The sequence below is a fragment of the Phocoena sinus genome, chromosome 10, assembly GCF_008692025.1.
Source record: "Phocoena sinus isolate mPhoSin1 chromosome 10, mPhoSin1.pri, whole genome shotgun sequence".
In the NCBI taxonomy this organism is placed as follows: domain Eukaryota; kingdom Metazoa; phylum Chordata; class Mammalia; order Artiodactyla; family Phocoenidae; genus Phocoena; species Phocoena sinus.
Window position 1 is genome coordinate 20,851,927 of NC_045772.1, and position 18,635 is coordinate 20,870,561.

General features: G+C 44.4%; 1 protein-coding gene across 6 annotated transcripts in view; it reads right to left on the minus strand.

The window, feature by feature from the left end:
- The window catches only part of ANO4 (anoctamin 4), a 447,653-nt gene that overhangs the window by 134,018 nt on the left and 295,000 nt on the right, over positions 1–18,635 (minus strand). For 5 of the 6 annotated variants that reach the window (XM_032647033.1, XM_032647032.1, XM_032647036.1 and 2 more), the window contains one exon: positions 10,742–10,873. The exons of the other annotated variant lie outside the window; for it this stretch is intronic. In XM_032647033.1, coding sequence (XP_032502924.1) covers positions 10,742–10,873 — 132 coding nt within the window. The remainder of the gene's footprint in view (positions 1–10,741; positions 10,874–18,635) is intronic. 6 annotated transcript variants of the gene reach the window in all.

Sequence of the window (18,635 nt, forward strand, 5' to 3'; positions counted from 1 at the left end):
GGAAAGATGGTGAGCTGGATCTCTGAAGGGCACAAATCCCCTTCACTGGGGCATCATGACCTCATCACCTCCCAAAGGTCCCACCTCCTAACACCATCGCCTTGGGGATTAGATTTCAACGTGTATATTTTGGGGGACACAAACATTCAGTCCATATCTGGAACATTGAGTAGAATTTAGTTTAAAAGTAATGCTAAAAAAAAAAAAAAAAAGTAATGCTATTCCAGTTCGGGTCAGATAGTTACCGTTGCAAAAATCACTGTTCGTACCTCAAACCTTCCCTTTATACACCAACTGCAAGTCTTTAGAGATTCTCCCAAGGATTCTCACTGTACTCCTGGTTCATAGTAGTAGTAATACTAACTACTATTAGTATTAATACTAACTACTGTTAGTATTAATAATAAAAATAATAATAGCTATCAATTACTGAGTGCTTTACCATGGGCCAGGTACCAGGCTAAGTATTTTACATGTCATTTCATTTAATGTCTCCAAATCCTACTGCCCAAACCCTCCAGCCCTTCCTTTCTTCCTTCTTTCCCCCATCAAAACTTACCTGTTCTAGAACCTTGGGGCTTTACAGATTGGCACATTCACATAGCTGAGCTATAGGCAGGATAACAGTCCCCTAAGATGTCCACATCCTAATTCCTAGAACATGTGATCATGTTAAGCTACGTAGCAAAAGGGAATTAAGGTTGCTAATCAGCTGCCTTTAAAACAGGGAGATTAGGGGGCTTCCCTGGCGGCGCAGTGGTTGAGAGTCCGCCTGCCGATGCAGGGGACACGGGTTCGTGCCCCGGTCCGGGAAGATCCCACATGCCGCGGAGCGGCTGGGCCCGTGAACCATGGCCGCTGAGCCTGCGCTTCCGGAGCCTGCGCTCCGCAACGGGAGTGGCCACAACAGTGAGAGGCCAGCACCGCAAAAACAAAACAAAACAGGGAGATTAGCCTGGATTATCCAGGTGGGACCAGTGTAATTACAAGGGCCCTTAAAGATGGAAGAGAAAGGCAGAAGCGTCAGAGAAGGAGATGTAAGGACAGAGGCAAGGAGTGAAATAAAGTGATGTGAGAAGGACTGTTGCTGGCTTTGAAGATCAAAGACGGGGCCATGAGGCCAAGGAATGCAGCAGTCTCTAGAAGCTGTTAAAGGCAAAGGAAACAGATTCTCCCCTAGAGCCTCTAGAAAAGAATGCAGCCCTTCCACATCTTGATTTTAGCCCAGTGAGACCCATGTTGGACTTCTAACCTATAGAACCGTAAAACAATTTGTGCTGTTTTAAGCCGTGGAATTTATGTAATAGTTTACAGCAGCCGCAAATACATAATACATAATGTTAAGAGGATAAGACTGGAGCCAGAATATGGGACCTGAGAATCCAAGCCCTGCCACTTACCAACTGTGTAACCTTGGGCAAGTTACTTCACTTCTCTGTGCCTCCGTTTCCTCCTCTATAAAAATGGGGATAATGGCTATACCTTATTCACAGGGCTAAAGAATTTGTAACTGTGAAGTACTTGGAACCTAGTAAGCACCATATAAATATGAGATGTCATTATTCCTTCAGTAAACTCCCTACTGTTGTGTTGAACTGCCTTCTCGGAAATTGAGTTTGAGAGGGGTCTCCTGAACTATAATTCTTCAATAAAATGACTGTCCCTAATGCTGACAACCTTGGGCCCCTCAGGTGGCTAGTGCAGGAGAGTCCTCTGTGGGATCAAATTTCAGGTGCCCATACAATCACGGCTGGTAAACAGCCTGTGGGCCCCACTCTGGCAATACCACATAAAACGACCAAACGGCATCCTGCATTGGCTTATAAACATGCCTACCCATAGGTTTGCTTTTATTGCTTCTCAAGCATGAATATATGTTCAAACGGAATGTGAGGCTATTTGCTTTTTAATAAGTTCTCAACTTTAATTTTTGTAGAGTGTAGTTCAAACAACAGAGATTTACAGTGAGGTTAGTTTAGGGTAGACTGTAGCCTTCTGCTGAAGACGTGCCTAAACTCCTACAGAAGGTTATGGCCGTGAGCAATTAATTCTCCAGAACCACACTGAGGGGCCTGCCAGAAACAGTCCCTGGAGAAGCCCTAGCGGGAGTTTACTCTAGGACGTTGCTGAGGACACTTCACTCAGAGCCCTCCTTCCCTGCGCAAGAACTTTATTTCTTGCAAATGCTAGGAAAATGCTAGGAAATGCACTACTTCTCTGAGGGATTGCTAAGCAGATTTCTCCCTCTGCTCTGCCCACTAGGCTTAGGGCCCAATTTATTGGCTTATTTGTCAACCATTACAGATATATAGGCCATCAAGGTCTGCAAATCTGAGCCTATTTTTTTTCCCCAAACTTGAATGCCTACTCTAAAAGATATTTTCCTTGGCTTGAATATTTACTTATATTTTACCATTTTCTTTTCTTTCTCTCTTTACCGCACCTCAAATGCTTCAACAATAAACTCCAAAGGCGATCCAACATTTTTATATTTATAGGCTCGCGCTAGTGTAAAACTGAAAAACTCTATGTACTTTGGCCCCGTTCATGTGGCCCATGCCTGAGGTGGCAGCACTGTGGAGAAAACACACTTCTCTCCCGTTCACTGGTCTGCCATTGACTGGAGTGACCTTGGGCAAGCCACTTAGTCTCTCTGACCTTCATCATACTGCCTGTACCCTCAGAGTTGTAATGCGTCTACATTATAATTCTGGAACACACGGTTGTTTTTTAACAGTGGGCGCTTGTCACCCTTATCTTGCAATGGCTACCGTTACTACTGGAAGACTGCCGTTTGGCTGACCACTCTTGTCCACACCTCACTGCCATGGTCTGCTGGCCTATTCGGTTGACAGGAAGGTTCAAGTGATTATGTAATCAAAGGGGGATTACATCTAAGTGTCCATCAACAGTTGAGTGGATAAAGATGTGACATATATACAATGGAATATTACTCAGCCATAAAAATAAATGAAATTGAGTTATTTGTAGTGAGGTGGATGGACCTAGAGTCTGTCATAGAGAGTGAAGTCAGAAAGAGAAAAACAAATACCGTATACTAACACATATATATGGAATCTAAAAAAAAACCAAAAAAACCCGGTTCTGACGAACCTAGGGGCAGGACAGGAATAAAGACGCAGACGTAGAGAATGGACTTGAGGACACGGGGAGGGGGAAGGGTAAGCTGGGACCAAGTGAGAGAGTGGCATGGACATATATACACTACCAAACGTAAAATATATAGCTAGTGGGAAGCAGTCGTATAGCACAGGGAGATCAGTTTGGTGCTTTGTGACCACCTAGAGGGGTGGGACAGGGCGGGTGGGAGGGAGGGAGACGCAAGAGGGAAGAGACATGGGGATATATGTATATTTATAGCTGATTCACTTTGTTATACAGCAGCAACTAACACAACACTGCAAAGCAATTATACTCCAATAAAGATGTTAAAAAAAAGGCGGGGGGGGGGGGTGAGTTACAGAGAAACTTCTACCCCCCATCCCCTTCAGCAACTTTCTCCTGTCCTTACCAGCCCTTGCTGGCCCAGCACCCAGATTTCCATGGTTAGTGCTTTCTTGGGCACCAAGAGATGTGCCATTCTGTTACTCCCTAGACTTTTACATGATCTCCTAGCTCAATGTCTAGAGGGGGAAAAAAGGCATGTAAGCCAATTTCATGTCAAGTGGTCTTTTTATACTGTCCTTTTCATATATGCACATGACACATGAAATTAAAATGTCTGAGGCATTGGGGTCAGGCATTAGTCCTGACATCAGAATTTAACGGAGAGGAAAAACGGTCATTCAGCAGAATTGAGACAAAAAGTAAATCAGCAAGCCAGGGGTAGTTTCAAGCTGAACACGGAGACCACCACTGACTCTTGATGTTTTATGTTTATGTTTTATGACATACTATTTATGTTTTTCAACCCTTCCTCTGGGCGTCCTGGCTTTAGGAGATGAGCGAACTTGACTCCAGAGCCCAGGCTCTGTCCTCCAGGGGTGGCAAGAATGCCAACTCTGCTGATTCCTCTCCTTTTCTTTTGGTCCTACGCTCGAGCCCCGGGTGCCGCCGGCCGCCAGGCACACGGTTCCTGCACTCAGTGGCTCAGTCTAGCAGGGGGAGAAAGGCAAGTGAGGAAATCCCATTCCAAGTATATGTATATGTATAACTGAATCACTATGCTGTACACGTGAAACTAACACAACACTGTAAATCAACTAGACTCCAAAAAAGTTTTACGTCAGCACTAGTGACCTCCAGGGCTGGATAAGTCTTTGTTGTGGGGCTGCCGAGTACTGAAGGATGTCAAGCAGCATCCCTGCCCTTAGATACCAGTAGCACTCCTTAGATACCATACCACCCCTTAGATACCAGTAGCAGCCCTCAGCCTAGGTTGGGATCACCAAAAATGTTTCCAGACGTTGCCAAATCACTCCCCTGATTGAGACCCACTGGTTTATAACTTAACGTTGGTCACCTCCAGCTAAAATGGAAGCTCCAGGAGGGCGGGAATCTCGACCTATTTATTCACTGTTGATTCCCAAGCCCCCAGAACAACAACAGGCGTGGAGCATGTGAATGAAGGAATATTGATATAAACACATGCACGCACAACAAACAAACATTTCAGATTCTTCCATTAGGAAGTGATCAGTATTTCATCTCACCTCACTTTTTATGGATTTTCATCAAAATAAAATAATGGTAATGATAGAAATTTTCAATTGCAGGAAGGAACATTTTTCTCTGTACCTTACACAAATACTTTTCTGAAAGGCATTTTAGAATTGATCTATTTCTTGAAAGAATACACCGTATATGTATATTATAAAAAAGGGCATGACTCTTTTTCGCACATTTCCTTTTCTCTGTCTCCCAGCAGAAAAAACTTTATTATGAGTATCGACCTTAGAAAATAATTGCCTCAAGGGTATTACTGCTGATGCCATTTTAAGAATGAAGGGCAGTGCTACTGAAGAAGGCCCACACTCACAGGTAAGGAGGAGAAGAGGAAGAAATTAATTCCTGAATGGACTTGTCCGTCGCAGCCATCGGCTTCAACCAGAGCTTAATTTATCTCAGAGAGTGGGTGGGCCTGCCTGAAGGGTGTCACGTGATAAAAGACAGTAGAGAGACAGTTCTCAAGGAGGGAGGGGGTGGGATCTTGTATTCACCCTACCAACCACCACAAGGGAAAACGTGCCACTGTCTGGAGACATTTTTGATTTTCACAACTAAGGGGAGAGGCAGGAAGTTGCTATTAGCATCTGATGGATAGAAGCCATGGATACTATGAACCACCCTGCAATGCACAGGACAGGCCCCCACGGAAGAGTTACTCAGCCCAACAAAAAGCAAACAGGTTTGCTTTTATTGCTTCCCAACACGGGTATTTGTTTGAACTAACCAGAAACTAGAAAGCTAGGCTATTTGTGTTTTGAGTCTCAAGTCTGAATTCTTTTGTACAATGCAGTTCAAAGTACAAAAAATTATGATTATTCCATGTTATCTTTATTACTTTTATCCTTACTTCATTTAATAGACAAGTATGAAGCATCTACTTACTGTACGCTAAGCATTGTGTTAAGTATTGGAGATATAATTGTGAGCAGAAACAGACATGGCCTATGCCTCCATGGAGTTCAGAGTTTACCCGGAGAGTTAGGCATTAATCATATAACACCCAAATAATTATAAAATCTACTATATGAAAAATGTTACATGTGAAACATTCTGCTAAAGCAAAGAGACCTGGTCTTTGGAAGGATGGGAGGAAGGCTTCCCAGGGAAGTCTCTGGAGCTGACTTTTGAAGGATGAATAAGAATAAACTTGGTGAAGGGGGGAAGGAACGGGAAGAGAATGCTAGGAAAGGAAACATCATGTGCAAATGTCCTGAGGCAGAGTACATCCAAAGAACTGAGGGAGGCTGTATGTGTCTGGATCATAAGAAGTGAGGGGTGGAAGGCAGTGAAGGCAGATAAGGCTGGAGAGGAGTTGGCAGCATGGCCAGGTCATTCAAGGCCTTGTAGGTCATTCTCAGTAATTTTCATATTTGTTTTAAGGTTTTTAAACTGGGTGAAGTGACAAGATTAGTCGTGCATCTTTCTTTTTTTTCTTTTCTTTTGCAGTACGTGGGCCTCTCACTGCTGTGGCCTCTCCCGCTGCAGAGCACAGGCTCTGGACGCGCAGGCTCAGTGGCCATGGCTCATGGGCCCAGCCGCTCCACGGCACGTGGGATCCTCCCGGACCAGGGCACGAACCTGCGTCCCCTGCATCGGCAGGCGGATTCTCAACCACTGCGCCACCAGGGAAGCCCAGTCGTGCATCTTTAAAACCTCATTCTGTACTCACTTAAGAGAATGGAATGGAGGTAGGCAAGGGTAGAGCCAGGGAACCTGTTACATTATTTCTGGGTTTTAGAGGTGAGAGCATGGTGGCAGAGATGGCTGGATTAAAGAGACACTTAGCACATAAAATCATCAGCCTTTGGAGATGTATTAGATGTGGGAAGTGGAGGTGAGGGAGGTGTCTAGAATAGCTTTCAGGCCTTGGTTTCAGCAACTGGACAAAAATTAGTGCCATTACGGGACAGGGGCTAATGAAGGCGGACCATGTTTGAGGAGAAAATGTCGAGTTTGGTTTGAGATGAGTATGCAGTGAACTAACTTCACATCATCTTTATTCTTTGCTCATAATATGATTCTCCTATTTTCATTTCTATGTATTCATCTATTTTCTCATTTAACAAATCATTATTAAGCACCAACTATGGGACTCATAGTGGTGATACAGACAGTCTTTCAAGGAGCTTATGGTCTAGGAGAAAGCTATGAAAATGGGTGATACTGTTAAGAGCTATAATAGGAAAAATATTATTACTTAGACATAGAAGAGTGCCCCACACCCAGAATCGGGGGTGAAGGTTGGAAATTACGGAAGATTTTCTGGAGGAAATGTCTCTGATGCAACGTGCAAGAAGGGAGCCTAAGGGAAAGGGTATTCCAGGCAAGGGAAGAGCATGTGTAGACAGGAGACAAGAGTGCACAGAGAGTTAATGAGGTCAAAGCAGCTCAGCGCGGCCAAAGCCCACAGAAGCAGGAGCTAGTGGGCCAAGCTAGGATTTTGGATTTTATCCTGAGAGCAGAGTATTTTTAAGGCTCTTTTCCATTTTAGTCATTATTTGTTAAATTTCCAATTGTCTTCTCTTTCTCCTACATTCATGTACACACACCCCCCTAAATTTCTATTATCCTTTTTTTATTCCTAGATTAACACAATATCAAACATTCTGCAAAACTGAGAAGTCACATGAGATTTCTGACTGCATTTGGAAAACCAAGAGATCATGTTATAAGTCCCAGAGCTCATTAACCAGTTACTTCTGATTACTTTAAACCCACTAAAATCACTCTCGAACCATCCTAGGGAAATCTTTTTCTAATTGTACCAAAGCAACTGTTTCCAACTTGACAGCCAGTGTTCTTCAAGTCTTACTTTCATACTATCATTAAAGAGACGTTGTCCACGTGGCATGACAATTTTCAAAGAGAAAGAAATCCCCCCGCCCATAACATTCAAGACGCTTGTTCAACTTTTCATCTCCCAATGGCACAACAGAACTGCCTACACTATTCTCTTAGTCCCACTGAGGTCTGGTTCTTAGGTTTGCTTTGTTCCAACTGTCCCTCTGCTTTTTCCTCCTTAGTTCTCCTATCTTGAAAGCTCACTTTCCACTGATCATTCTCTTTTTTCAAACAATAATGCCAGGCTTTCTCACGCCCTACACCCCATCACAGAAAACTACTTGTGGTTTTTCAAGCACCCCATTCTGTTTCATGTCTTTATACTTTTTTTTTTTTTTTTTTTTTTTTGCAGTACGCGGGCCTCTCACTGCTGGGGCCTCTCCCGTTGCGGAGCCCAGGCTCCGGACGTGCAGGCTCAGCGGCCATGGCTCACGGGTCCAGCCTCTCGGCGGCATGTGGGATCTTCCCGGACCGGGGCGCGAATCCGCGCCCCCTGCATCGGCAGGCGGACTCTCAACCACTGAGCCACCAGGGGAGCCCTCTTTATACTTTTATACATATGTTATTCTCTCTTTTTAGGATGTGCTTCTCCCTTACCTACCTGGACAACTGTCATCCTTCAAGACCCATCTCAAGCATTTTCTTCTTGTGACCCACCCTCATCTCTTACCAACCTCCTTCCAAATCTGGAGGATGGAGCACTCCCTCTTTTAAGCCACACCCAACATACTGTCTACAATTATTTAAAATGGTGTACTCTCAGAGGAATGGATAAAGAAGAATATTCCTCAGCCATAAAAAGAACAAAATAATGCCATTGGCGGCAACATGGATGGACCTAGAGATGATCATACTAAGTAAGTCAGACAGAGAAAGACAAGCATCATATGATATCACTCATATCATAAAATTAGGGGAACCTAATTTTAAAAATGATATGAATGAACTTATCTACAAAACAGAAACAGACTCACGCATTTTGAAAACAAACTTATGGTTACCAAAGGGGAAACGGGGGTGGGGGAGGGATAAATCAGGAGCTTGGGATTAATATATACACACTACTATATATAAAACAGATAACCAACAAGGACCTACTGCGTAGCACAGGGAACTCTCCTCAATATTCTGTAATAACCTATATAGGAAAAGAATCTGAAAAAGAATGGATATATGTATATGTATAACTGAATCACTTTGCTGTACACCTGAAACTAACACAACATTGTAAATCAACTAGACTCCAACGAAATTGAAAGTAAAATAAAATGATCTATTTACTAGGTAAGGTCAAGGCTGTGTCTAATTTATCTTTATATCCCCTGTACCAAGACGGTGTCTGGCAAGAAGCAGGCATGAAATTAGTGACCGCTGAATGTATCAATATTTCAGTGAGTGAATACCAAAACATGTCAAAAAAGCTTCTCAAATATATGTGAGAGATGGCTGAATGCCGCCATCCCACATGCTATCATCTCTCATTTATTATATAGTTTAAAATACCTGTAAAGGTATGATTCTCAGTTCTAGTCCCTAAAGATCCTGATGGGTGCCCAGGTGCTTCAGATTTTGAGAACCCTCCTGAGAAACTTTGTTCTAAAGCCAGAACATTAGGAAACATAACCAGCATGAAAATGAGTAGGAAATCCTCCTCTTCCATTTACCTGTGTCCCTTTGAAGTAAAACAAACCCCAGGCACACAACATATACTTCATTGATTCTTCCACCCATCCATCCATCTAAAATTTTTGAGACCCTCCTACACTGTGCTAGGCACTCTCTCAAGCAGGTAAGAAGCAAAGTGAAAACCTGCACGTAAACCAGACTCTACTCCAGGAGGATTTAAAAACAAACAACCACTTGTGTAAGAAACTTCAAGATGAACAACACAGGCACAGTGAGGGTTTAAATTAAGAGTGGGAACACATCAGCTTTCATCTGTCTTTTTCTTTTCAGAAAACATGCGAGGTCCTGATCTCTGACTTAACATGAAATCTCGCTCAGTTCTTATTTCCCATGGAGGATTTAACTAGGATTTTGAGGCTGGGCTCTGAGTTTCACGTCTTCTTCGATAACCCTTTTAAACATTCACATAATGGGGCTTGTTTGACATCAATCCAACCTGTGGGGATCCAAAGTTTGGCTATTTCAGTAGTTTAATGGAGTTGCTTCCCGTGCATTATACGTTTTGATGCAGAGCATCTGTTCTTCGATTTTTCTTCTCTCCTTCGCCCTCTAGAAGCCCACAGGCTTTAACTGATTTTCTGTTGCTGAAATGTGCCCCCAGCTTGCATTCCCTGCAACTGCCATTTGGTTTATTTTTTTGTCAAAGTTGGCAACCTGTTTTTTTAAAAATCTGTCACCCCTTTTCCTCCCTTCAGGCAAGTCATTTTTACTGAGGCTGTTGTTATATGGCTGGAACAGGGAGAGCCAGGAATTCCTGAAGCCTGGCTGGGATCAAGGCCAGGCTGACTTGATTTATCCTCCTTTTAAGAGGCTGTCTTTGCCTGGTTGTTTATAGTCTTTGGCATGGTTTTCTCTCCTACCACCGACCCTGCCATCCGGCCATGATTTCTTGTCAAATCAGAAGCTTCAGAGTTAATTCTTTATCACTTTCACAATTCCTCAAATACTCAATTACTTGGCTAACCTCCCTCCCCCAACCACACATGTAAAAAGTGACAAATTACTGTTCAGAGACTGACGGATGAGCCAGGAAGCCGGCTGCTAGGTTTTGTGGCTTTTCCTGGGGCAACTTGGTGAGTTGTTAGAGAAAGGGGAGCTGAAAGGTGAACTGAGTTTGTTTGTTTTTTAACTCAACAATCCCTCTTTTCAATAGGGCAAGGTGTAGACCAGCTTCCTTACCTGCTGGCTTAAGGTAGATGAGCCTTCAGGGGGCTCCAAGCACTGGGCTTTGGCGAAGCCACAAGACAGAAGTCTGGGTCTCTGAATCACCACGCAGAAGGTGGTTCACCAACACACACACGAACGAGCGTTCAATTGTGTTAAGTCGCTGAGACGTGGGGATTGTCTGTTAGAGCAGTTTGCTTACCCTGACTAATATAAAAGGGATATGAACACTCACAGGACTGTCAGGGGAGAAGGGCACTACGCTTCCTTCCACGGGCCAAGGAATCAAAGACGCGCAGAGAGGGCTCTACCACAGCTGCATGTCCTTAGTAAGACAAGGGCTTTCACGGGAAACACTCACTGGTGGATCCTTTGCTGGCTGAAAGGGGCAGTGTAGCAGTCATTCTCCTCCAGGTCTGGCAGTGTCTCCTTGTCCAGCCTCATTGGCTTCTTAGGTAACCATCTCCGAAAACTGCTTATTTGTTTATCGATCCTGTGGTACATGAAAGGCAAGACCAAAGGGTACAGCACGTCAGCATTGCCCCCAAAACACGGGAGGGAAGTCTCCACAGAGCCGTAAATATGACCCACACACTGCAGGCACGCTCACTGCACTCACGAAACTCCCACTCAACAGACAGAAAGAAGAAAGCCGAGACTCAGTGTTCTTGGGATTTCACCAAGGGGCTTTGATATGACTGTCCATGATATCACAGCTGTGAGTCATATGTCTACACATGCCAGTGAATGACCAAGGAACAGAACAAGGCTGGAAGGCTCTGGAAAGGAAGTGGACAGTCCCTTAAGCAAAGCAGCTGAGACCTTAACTTTGTCCATCCTGCAGATTCCAGAAACTCATTGTGTGCTTGGAAAATCTCCCCATCTGAGGTCTGGGAAGAGCTGTAGCTATAGTTAGCTTTGAGCGAGAGGTGACAGTGCATCCCAGGGGATGGACCGTACACAGAGAGCCCAATGGCACGATTTGCTCCCTGCCCCTCACACCTTCCCCAAGCAGCCTCTCAGCAGATGGCATGCTGTTTAACTTTCACGTCTCTTTTCAAGCTGAGACGTGAAAGTTCTCAAGGTGCTGGGGCATCACGACACACGTGTGTCACTCTGGCCAGGGCAAACGATGATACCAAGCCAAGGGAAGTGACACTGTCTCCAAAGTGGTTTTCAAGCCATGGTTTCCCCCCTGGCTACCTCCCTGTTCCCTCTGATTTCTGCTGATGAAAACATCTGGCTTCCAAGTGACCAGATTCTCACCCACTCACAGCCAACCATTAGAGGGAGCAAATACCACAGCAGACTTTTAAATGATTAAGCTACCTCAGGTACCTGTACCCCTGGAATGTTTTTTCTCCAAGGGCACACATCAAATAGCATCTCTGTGAAGCAGACTGAACAGGTACCATTCGCGTTTTACACATCACGAAAGAGACCCACGGCCGGGGTGATTATCCAGCCAGTGAATAAAGCCAGAACCAGATTGCAGATTCTGCACTCTTGATTTTAAAGATCACCCCCATCAAAGCAGTTGATGATGGGAATCTTCACTTAGGGGCTATTCAAGGAACACATTTCGCTGGGGATGAAAATCTTTAAATGTCTTCTAAGTCCATTAACTGAAAACATATGGAATTTGGGTATGTTTTGTTTCTTTTCCCAATTAAAATCATTTACATGGCAATTTATCCTTTTCCGTGAAACTCTCAGCCGAAGGGATTATTTTTTATATAACCAATCAACTCCAAAATGAAAAATAACAGTAAACTTCTCTTCTCCCACCTTTTATCCTCAGCATTGTTCCAGCCTCACCACAACCCCCCACTCTGCCTGGTGGTGGCTGTCCTTTTTCCAGAGTCCCTGAAAGTTCAAACTGGAAAGAATCCTCCGGCTTCTTTAAGACCCTCATCTCCAAGAGGACCTGTCCCCACCAGATATACACAAAGAAGTAAAGACCCTACTCAGGGTCATGTACCCAGGAAAGAATAATAGATTAGAATGGCCCAAAGACTGAAGAAAGGGAAAAAGTTCCCATCTCCTTCATCCTTCAAGTCCACCCCATTTCCCCATCATCTCTTTAAAGACACTTAAAATACAGTGAGATGATAAGCTTCAGAGAGGTGATATGACACAGCGTTTGAGAACATGAACTCTGAGGCTGGAGTGCCCAGATTCAAGCCCTGGCTCTAATTATTAGCAGTGTGACCTTGGGCAAGTTACTTAACTTTGCCATGTCTCGATTTCCTTATCTGTAAAATGGGCATGGTAATGATGCTCAATTCATAGGGTCGTGATGTTTAACTGATCAATACGTATACAATGTCTCCAGAACGGCGTCTGGTGCATAGTGAACACTGGCTATTATCACTATCTTTTCTTTTTCCCCAAAGACAAGAATTTGAGCAACAGTTTGCCTCTTAACATTTTTGTCCTTCTGCCTTTCAATTCAAAAGGTTAATTATACTTCACCAGCATGTATCACTCGTCCAAGTTCAATGATACAGTCCTTAAATTAGACTTCCTAGGTTAAGCTGGTTGCCTTCCCTGTGGCTCTTGGCTTTATTTCATCTGATTGCCTTAAAAGTTGTTCACGAAAGAAGACTTTGGCCCAGAGGTTTTCCGTAATAGAGCTTTCACCTCCCACCTCTCTCCAGTCGGCAGCACTAATCGGATTACACTTTGCAAAATTCGCATTCTCACAGAATCCGGGCTCTGCGTGCAATGCCTATGAATTAAATCCAGATGGGCACAGTGCTCAGTGTGGATAAAAACAAAGCCGTAAAAATTCAGGCATAAATACTCCATGGGAACGAAATGGTAGCTTTCAGCAACCAGCTTGTGGCACCATAATTTAAGTGAAATGTGAAGATGGTGGAGAGAGGGAACAGAGTATGAAAGTGATTAGTTCATTGAAAAATGGTGGGGGGGGGGGGGAAAGGAAGCGAGGGGAGGCTGCTTGGCATGGTGGAAAGGAGCTGGGATTTGTCCTTGGAATGCCTAAATCTGTTGCTTATCAGCTGTGTGACCTCCCACAAATCACTCACTTTTCTGAGCTTTATTTTTCAAGGGTTTTTAAATGGGGTCATTACGATCATCATCATCTTACTGACCTCACAGCGTTGCTAGGAGGCTTAGAAAAGAGGACGTGCATGAAACGCTTTGGAGAAGCTGCTAGGCAGAGAGCAGCGTTATTAATAACTCCTTGAGGACCATGCAGGCTAATGTAAAAGGGATGGAAAGGAGAGGAAGTGGGCTTTTGAAACACTATGGTAGAAGAAAGATATTCAAAAGATATCTTAAAAACAAACTCCCTGAGACACTACCTGGGGGTGGAGGGTGTGAACCGGTCTTCATCGGGGCAGCCTGAGAAGAAACAGGAAGACAAAGCATGGGCTGTCTCGGTCCCACCACACATGCCAGTCCAGGCTGTGTGCTCACAATGGACAGAAAAAATGTTCAGACGTGACCAGCGGTTTGTGTCCTCTTCTGGTTGGCAGAAAGGCCCCCCAAAGATTTCTGCACCCTAATCCCGGAGCCTGTAAATATGTTGTGTGACATGCAAAGGGACTTTGCAGGTGTAAGGTGATGGGCCTTAAATTAAGGAGAGCACCCTGGATTACTCAGGGGGACCCATTTAATCACGAAGCCATTTAATAGCAGAGAACTTTCTCTGGCTGGGGACAGGAGAGATGAGGCAAAAGGGAGGTCAGAGAGATTCAAAGCATGAGAAGGATTCAACCGGCCACAGCTGGCTTTGAAGATGAAGCGGGGCAGGAGCCAGGGAGTGTAGGCAGCCTCTAGAAGCTGAGAAAGACCTTTGGTTAACAGCCAGTCGGGAAACGGAGACCCCAGTGCTACGACTGCATGGCCCTGAACTGTGCCAGCCACCTGGCTGAGCCCGGAAGCCAATCCTTCCCCAGCGCCTGCAAAGAAGAGCCCGGCTGGCTGACGCCATGATTTCAGCCTGTGAGACCCCAAGCAGAGAAACCAGTTGAAACCTTCCCCAGCCCAGACTTGTGACTTGAAGAACTGAGATAATAAATTTGTGTTGTTCTATGCCGCTAAGTGCGGGAATGTATTGTAACAGCAATGGGAGACTAACACACCTCTCCAGTCTTGGGCCCATCTTCCCCTTGAGACCTGACCTTGGCCAGCCAGGCCCCCATGGGCTGAGACTGACGTTCTACACGTTGCCCCTACCTCCCAGGTAGGTGGCTCGGGGAATAAGGGGTCTGTCCCTCCGTGGCAGGATGACGAATGGTCACTCTTCCACAAACCCACTCCTGTCCCCAAACTGTGCCACTCAGACATCAGTGAGGATCCCCTTTCACCTTGCAAAGGAAAGACACATAGTGCAAAAGCCACCAGGTTGGAAAGCATGAGACTTAAGCTGGATGCCTGGGACAAGCCTTTTATCCCTTTTATCCTCATGGGGCCTTAGTATCCTCATCTCTAAGATGAAAAATCAGATGCTTTCTCAATACATGGTGGTGACTTCAGCAATAATATCTTGGCTCTACCATTTTAAACAAACTTGAGTTAATAAAGAGTTTTCCTTTAGGGATGTCTCTGGCGGTCCAGTGGTTAAAACTCTGTGCTTCCACTGCAGGGGGTGTGGGTTCGATCCCTGGCTGGGGAACGAAGATCCTGCATGCTGGGGTCAAAAAAAGAGCTTTCCTTTTCAAGAGGCACAGTGGATAACCTTTCATATAGAATGACAACTCTGGAGTCAGCTGGAAGTGGATTCACATCCTCATTGCCCAGAACGAAAATGGTGAGTGCCATGCTGGGGAAGGGACTAAACTCCTCTGAGCTAATATACCCATCACCTAAGGAAGTGGTAAGGATAATGCATAAGTGTTCGCACAATGCCTTGGATGGACAAAATCCTCAATTAAGTAGTGGTTTCTAGGATGAAGAAAATGATGATGGCAACGAACTTTTATTAACCGGGTTCTCAACAGACGTTCAAGAGCTATGATTCTCCCTTGTATATTGAGGTCTGTGCTTCCATGTCTCACACACATCCCTAAACGGTCAATCCTGAAATTTACTTAGGCCTGTAAAAGTCAAGAAACCAACTAACCAGGAAGCACCCCATCTGTCTCTTCAACATAGAAGTAGGGCTGATACTTAGTAAAATCTCCTCTGACGGGGAAAAGAGGGAACATCAGCTCAATGATGGACCACTGACTTTGGTTGGATACACTGCCACTCTGTTCCATTTCTGCCACTTACTGAGCAAAAGCTGCCTCACACACGGCACAGGCACCTCAATAAAGATGGATCAACCACTTGGGCATCTGTGCCCTTGACCTGTCAAGGTAATATCTAGACTAAAAGGTGAGTTACTTTCTTAAGAAAGTTGCTCTGGTGGTAAGTTCAGGGTCCTGGACCAAATGCCGGCTCATGACAGGTGAGGTTCTGCAGAGCTGGAAAGAGCTGCTGGCATAGCACAAGCACAGACAAATGGGCACAGACCTGCCGCTTCTTCCAGGCTGTGCCTTTCCAGGGTGTGCCTTGGAAATGTGCCTCGGGAAGGTCCTTGTTAAAACAACTTGACCTCAGTTGTAAAGGTCAAGTTACCCCAGTTGTAAAGGGGAGACAATCTTACCCACCTTCAGGAGCGGTGATGATTACAGAAAAGGCCACATGCAAAGGACTTCACCCCTAACAGGCTAACCTGTCTGCAGGCTTTTATAAATCACTGGCTGTGCACAGAGTCCCAACCTGGATGCTGAGGGTGTACCCTGAAGAAGCAGAAAACAAGGGCCTTTCCCTGGAGCCACTAACGACCCAGGAGGGAGTTTGTACTAATGACAACTTAATTAGGCTGAATTAGATGAAACAGGCTACTTCAGAGACACCTGCTTTTCCCCAGACCAGAATATTATAATAATAGCATTAGGTTTCGAACAGTTAGATTACATTTTCAGAGATCATATGCCCAGAGAGCACCTAGAGATGAGTGTTTTGTTTTTTTTTTTAATTTAATGGAGGCACCATACACAGGCTTATGTTGCAGGAAACGAAGCCCTCCTGGATGGATAACAGACAACAGGAGGCTTGTATTTCTTTTTCCTCTTCTCAGAGCCAAGTACCCTATATTTGCAGCCTCTCCTTGGATAGTTAGGGATCTTGGGAAGCTACTGCCATTCTTTTAGGTCACGAGGCTGCTAACTGGGGCACAGCTTAGAAGAGTCCAAAGGGTTTGGAACATTTACATATGTTAATTTGTTTAAGACGAGGATGGAAACATCCAAGCCATTTTGTCATGTTGCCTGTATACTCATCGGATAAGATTACGATGGCACTGAGTGTATAATGCAGTAGGGACCAGCATTCATTCTGCCAAGCATCGCAAAGGAGAACATCAGGCAGGATGTGCATGGGGGCGTGGAGGCAAAAAGAATGAGTAGTAATGAGACTGCAGCTACAAGCCACCCACAGTCAAAGATTTATTACTTTGTAAGCATATCTTCTGCAGATTATATTTGTACGATTTGGTGAAGGCAAAAAAATAATGATAGTAAGGCAGAAGAACGATGATAAATTTCCTTTCCCGACTGGATAGGTAATTTGTAGTACCTGTAAGTCTGCCCAAAGGTAAGTGTTGAAGCAGCCTTTAATAGACCAAGTATGTGAATGAAAAGAGCATTTACTCCAGAAATACATATCTGAATTACATGAGTGTGCTTTATGATGTCAGGTGACCTTTCATAAATAAAGATATTTGTGAAATGACGCTCTATTTTTCTGCCTGCTCAGAAACTTCACAATTTCTAATTCATTTCTCTTATCCTGAAAGGAGGTAGGTTTGTTTCAAGGGTGCTTTCACAGATTAATGAAGTGAAATATCATTTGTAAGAATGAAACTAAAAGCTCAATTAAATATCCATACGTAGCATGACATGAGAACTTTAGAATACTGGAAGTCAATATTTCACTACTGCTGTACAACTAGGATACCAAGTTATAGATGTGCCCTTCAATTTGTAATGTCATCCCTGGCTACAAAGAGACACACACTCTTCGTCATCTAAATCAGGCTGTTCTGAGGTGAAGTGAAGAGTTAAAGTAGATACAAAATTTTCTGACAAACTGCACTTAAAAATTTGCACCAGACACTGGGCTTCAATAAGTTATACCACCAAACTGATGTCCCAGATTTAATCCTCTGTGGTAAGCAGTAAAGCTTAAGAGGTCATTCTGAATCAGTGTGTCATAAAACCATAGTTCGGACTTTTTTCCCCTTTATTTTGACCCAGAGTCTTCCGGTGCCTCCTAAGGCCTAGATTTTTCTACAGTTGTAATGTGTGCACTTAAGTAGTATCAACATTTTTTTTTAACATCTTTATTGGAGTATAATTGCTTTACAATGGTGTGTTAGTTTCTGCTTTAAAACAAAGTGAATCAGCTATGCAGATACATATATCCCCATATCCCCTCCCTCTTGCATCTCCCTCCCACCCCTCTAGGTGGTCACAAAACAGAGCTGATCTCCCTGTGCTATGCGGCTGCTTCCCACTAGCTATCCATTCTACGTTTGGTAGTGTATATATGTCCATGCCTCTCTCTCGCTTCGTCCCAGCTTACCCTTCCCCCTCCCCATGTCCTCAAGTCCATTCTCTACTAAGGAAGCAGCATCAACTTTTTCAGGCCAAACATTAGTATTTAGTAAGCTGTTCTTCCAGTTCCAGAAACAAGGATTTCCCCAGCTCTTATTCACTCCCAGCCTCCCTTCTATACACGTGGAGTACATATGACGAGTCACGTGGTCACAGCCTCCTCTGCTTTCCTCCTCTTGCTCCTGTCCTAAATCCCATCCCCTCTTTCTCTCTTCTCGTCACAAAACTTATCGAGGTAGTAGTGACCCCTCACTGCCTCTGATTCATCAGGACCCTGTCCATTCTCCATCAGCTGTAATTTGGTTTCTACTAGCCTCTACTCTGTAGTCATCATTCTCAAAATGTACTAGTTCCAGACCAGCAACACCAGCACCCCTTGGGATCTTGATACAAGTGCAAATTCTTGAGCCTCACCTGTGGGGATGGGCCCAGCAACATGAGTATTAAAAAGCCCTGCAGGTGATCCTGACACACGCTAAAGTTTGAGAACCACCACTCCATGGAGACTGCTAGCACGGTGGTTACCATGGTGACCAAAAATCAATTCTCATCTCTCATCCTTCATCAGTAGCTGAAGAACACCCCTTCCTATGGGAACTCATACGTGGTGCCTTTGGCACT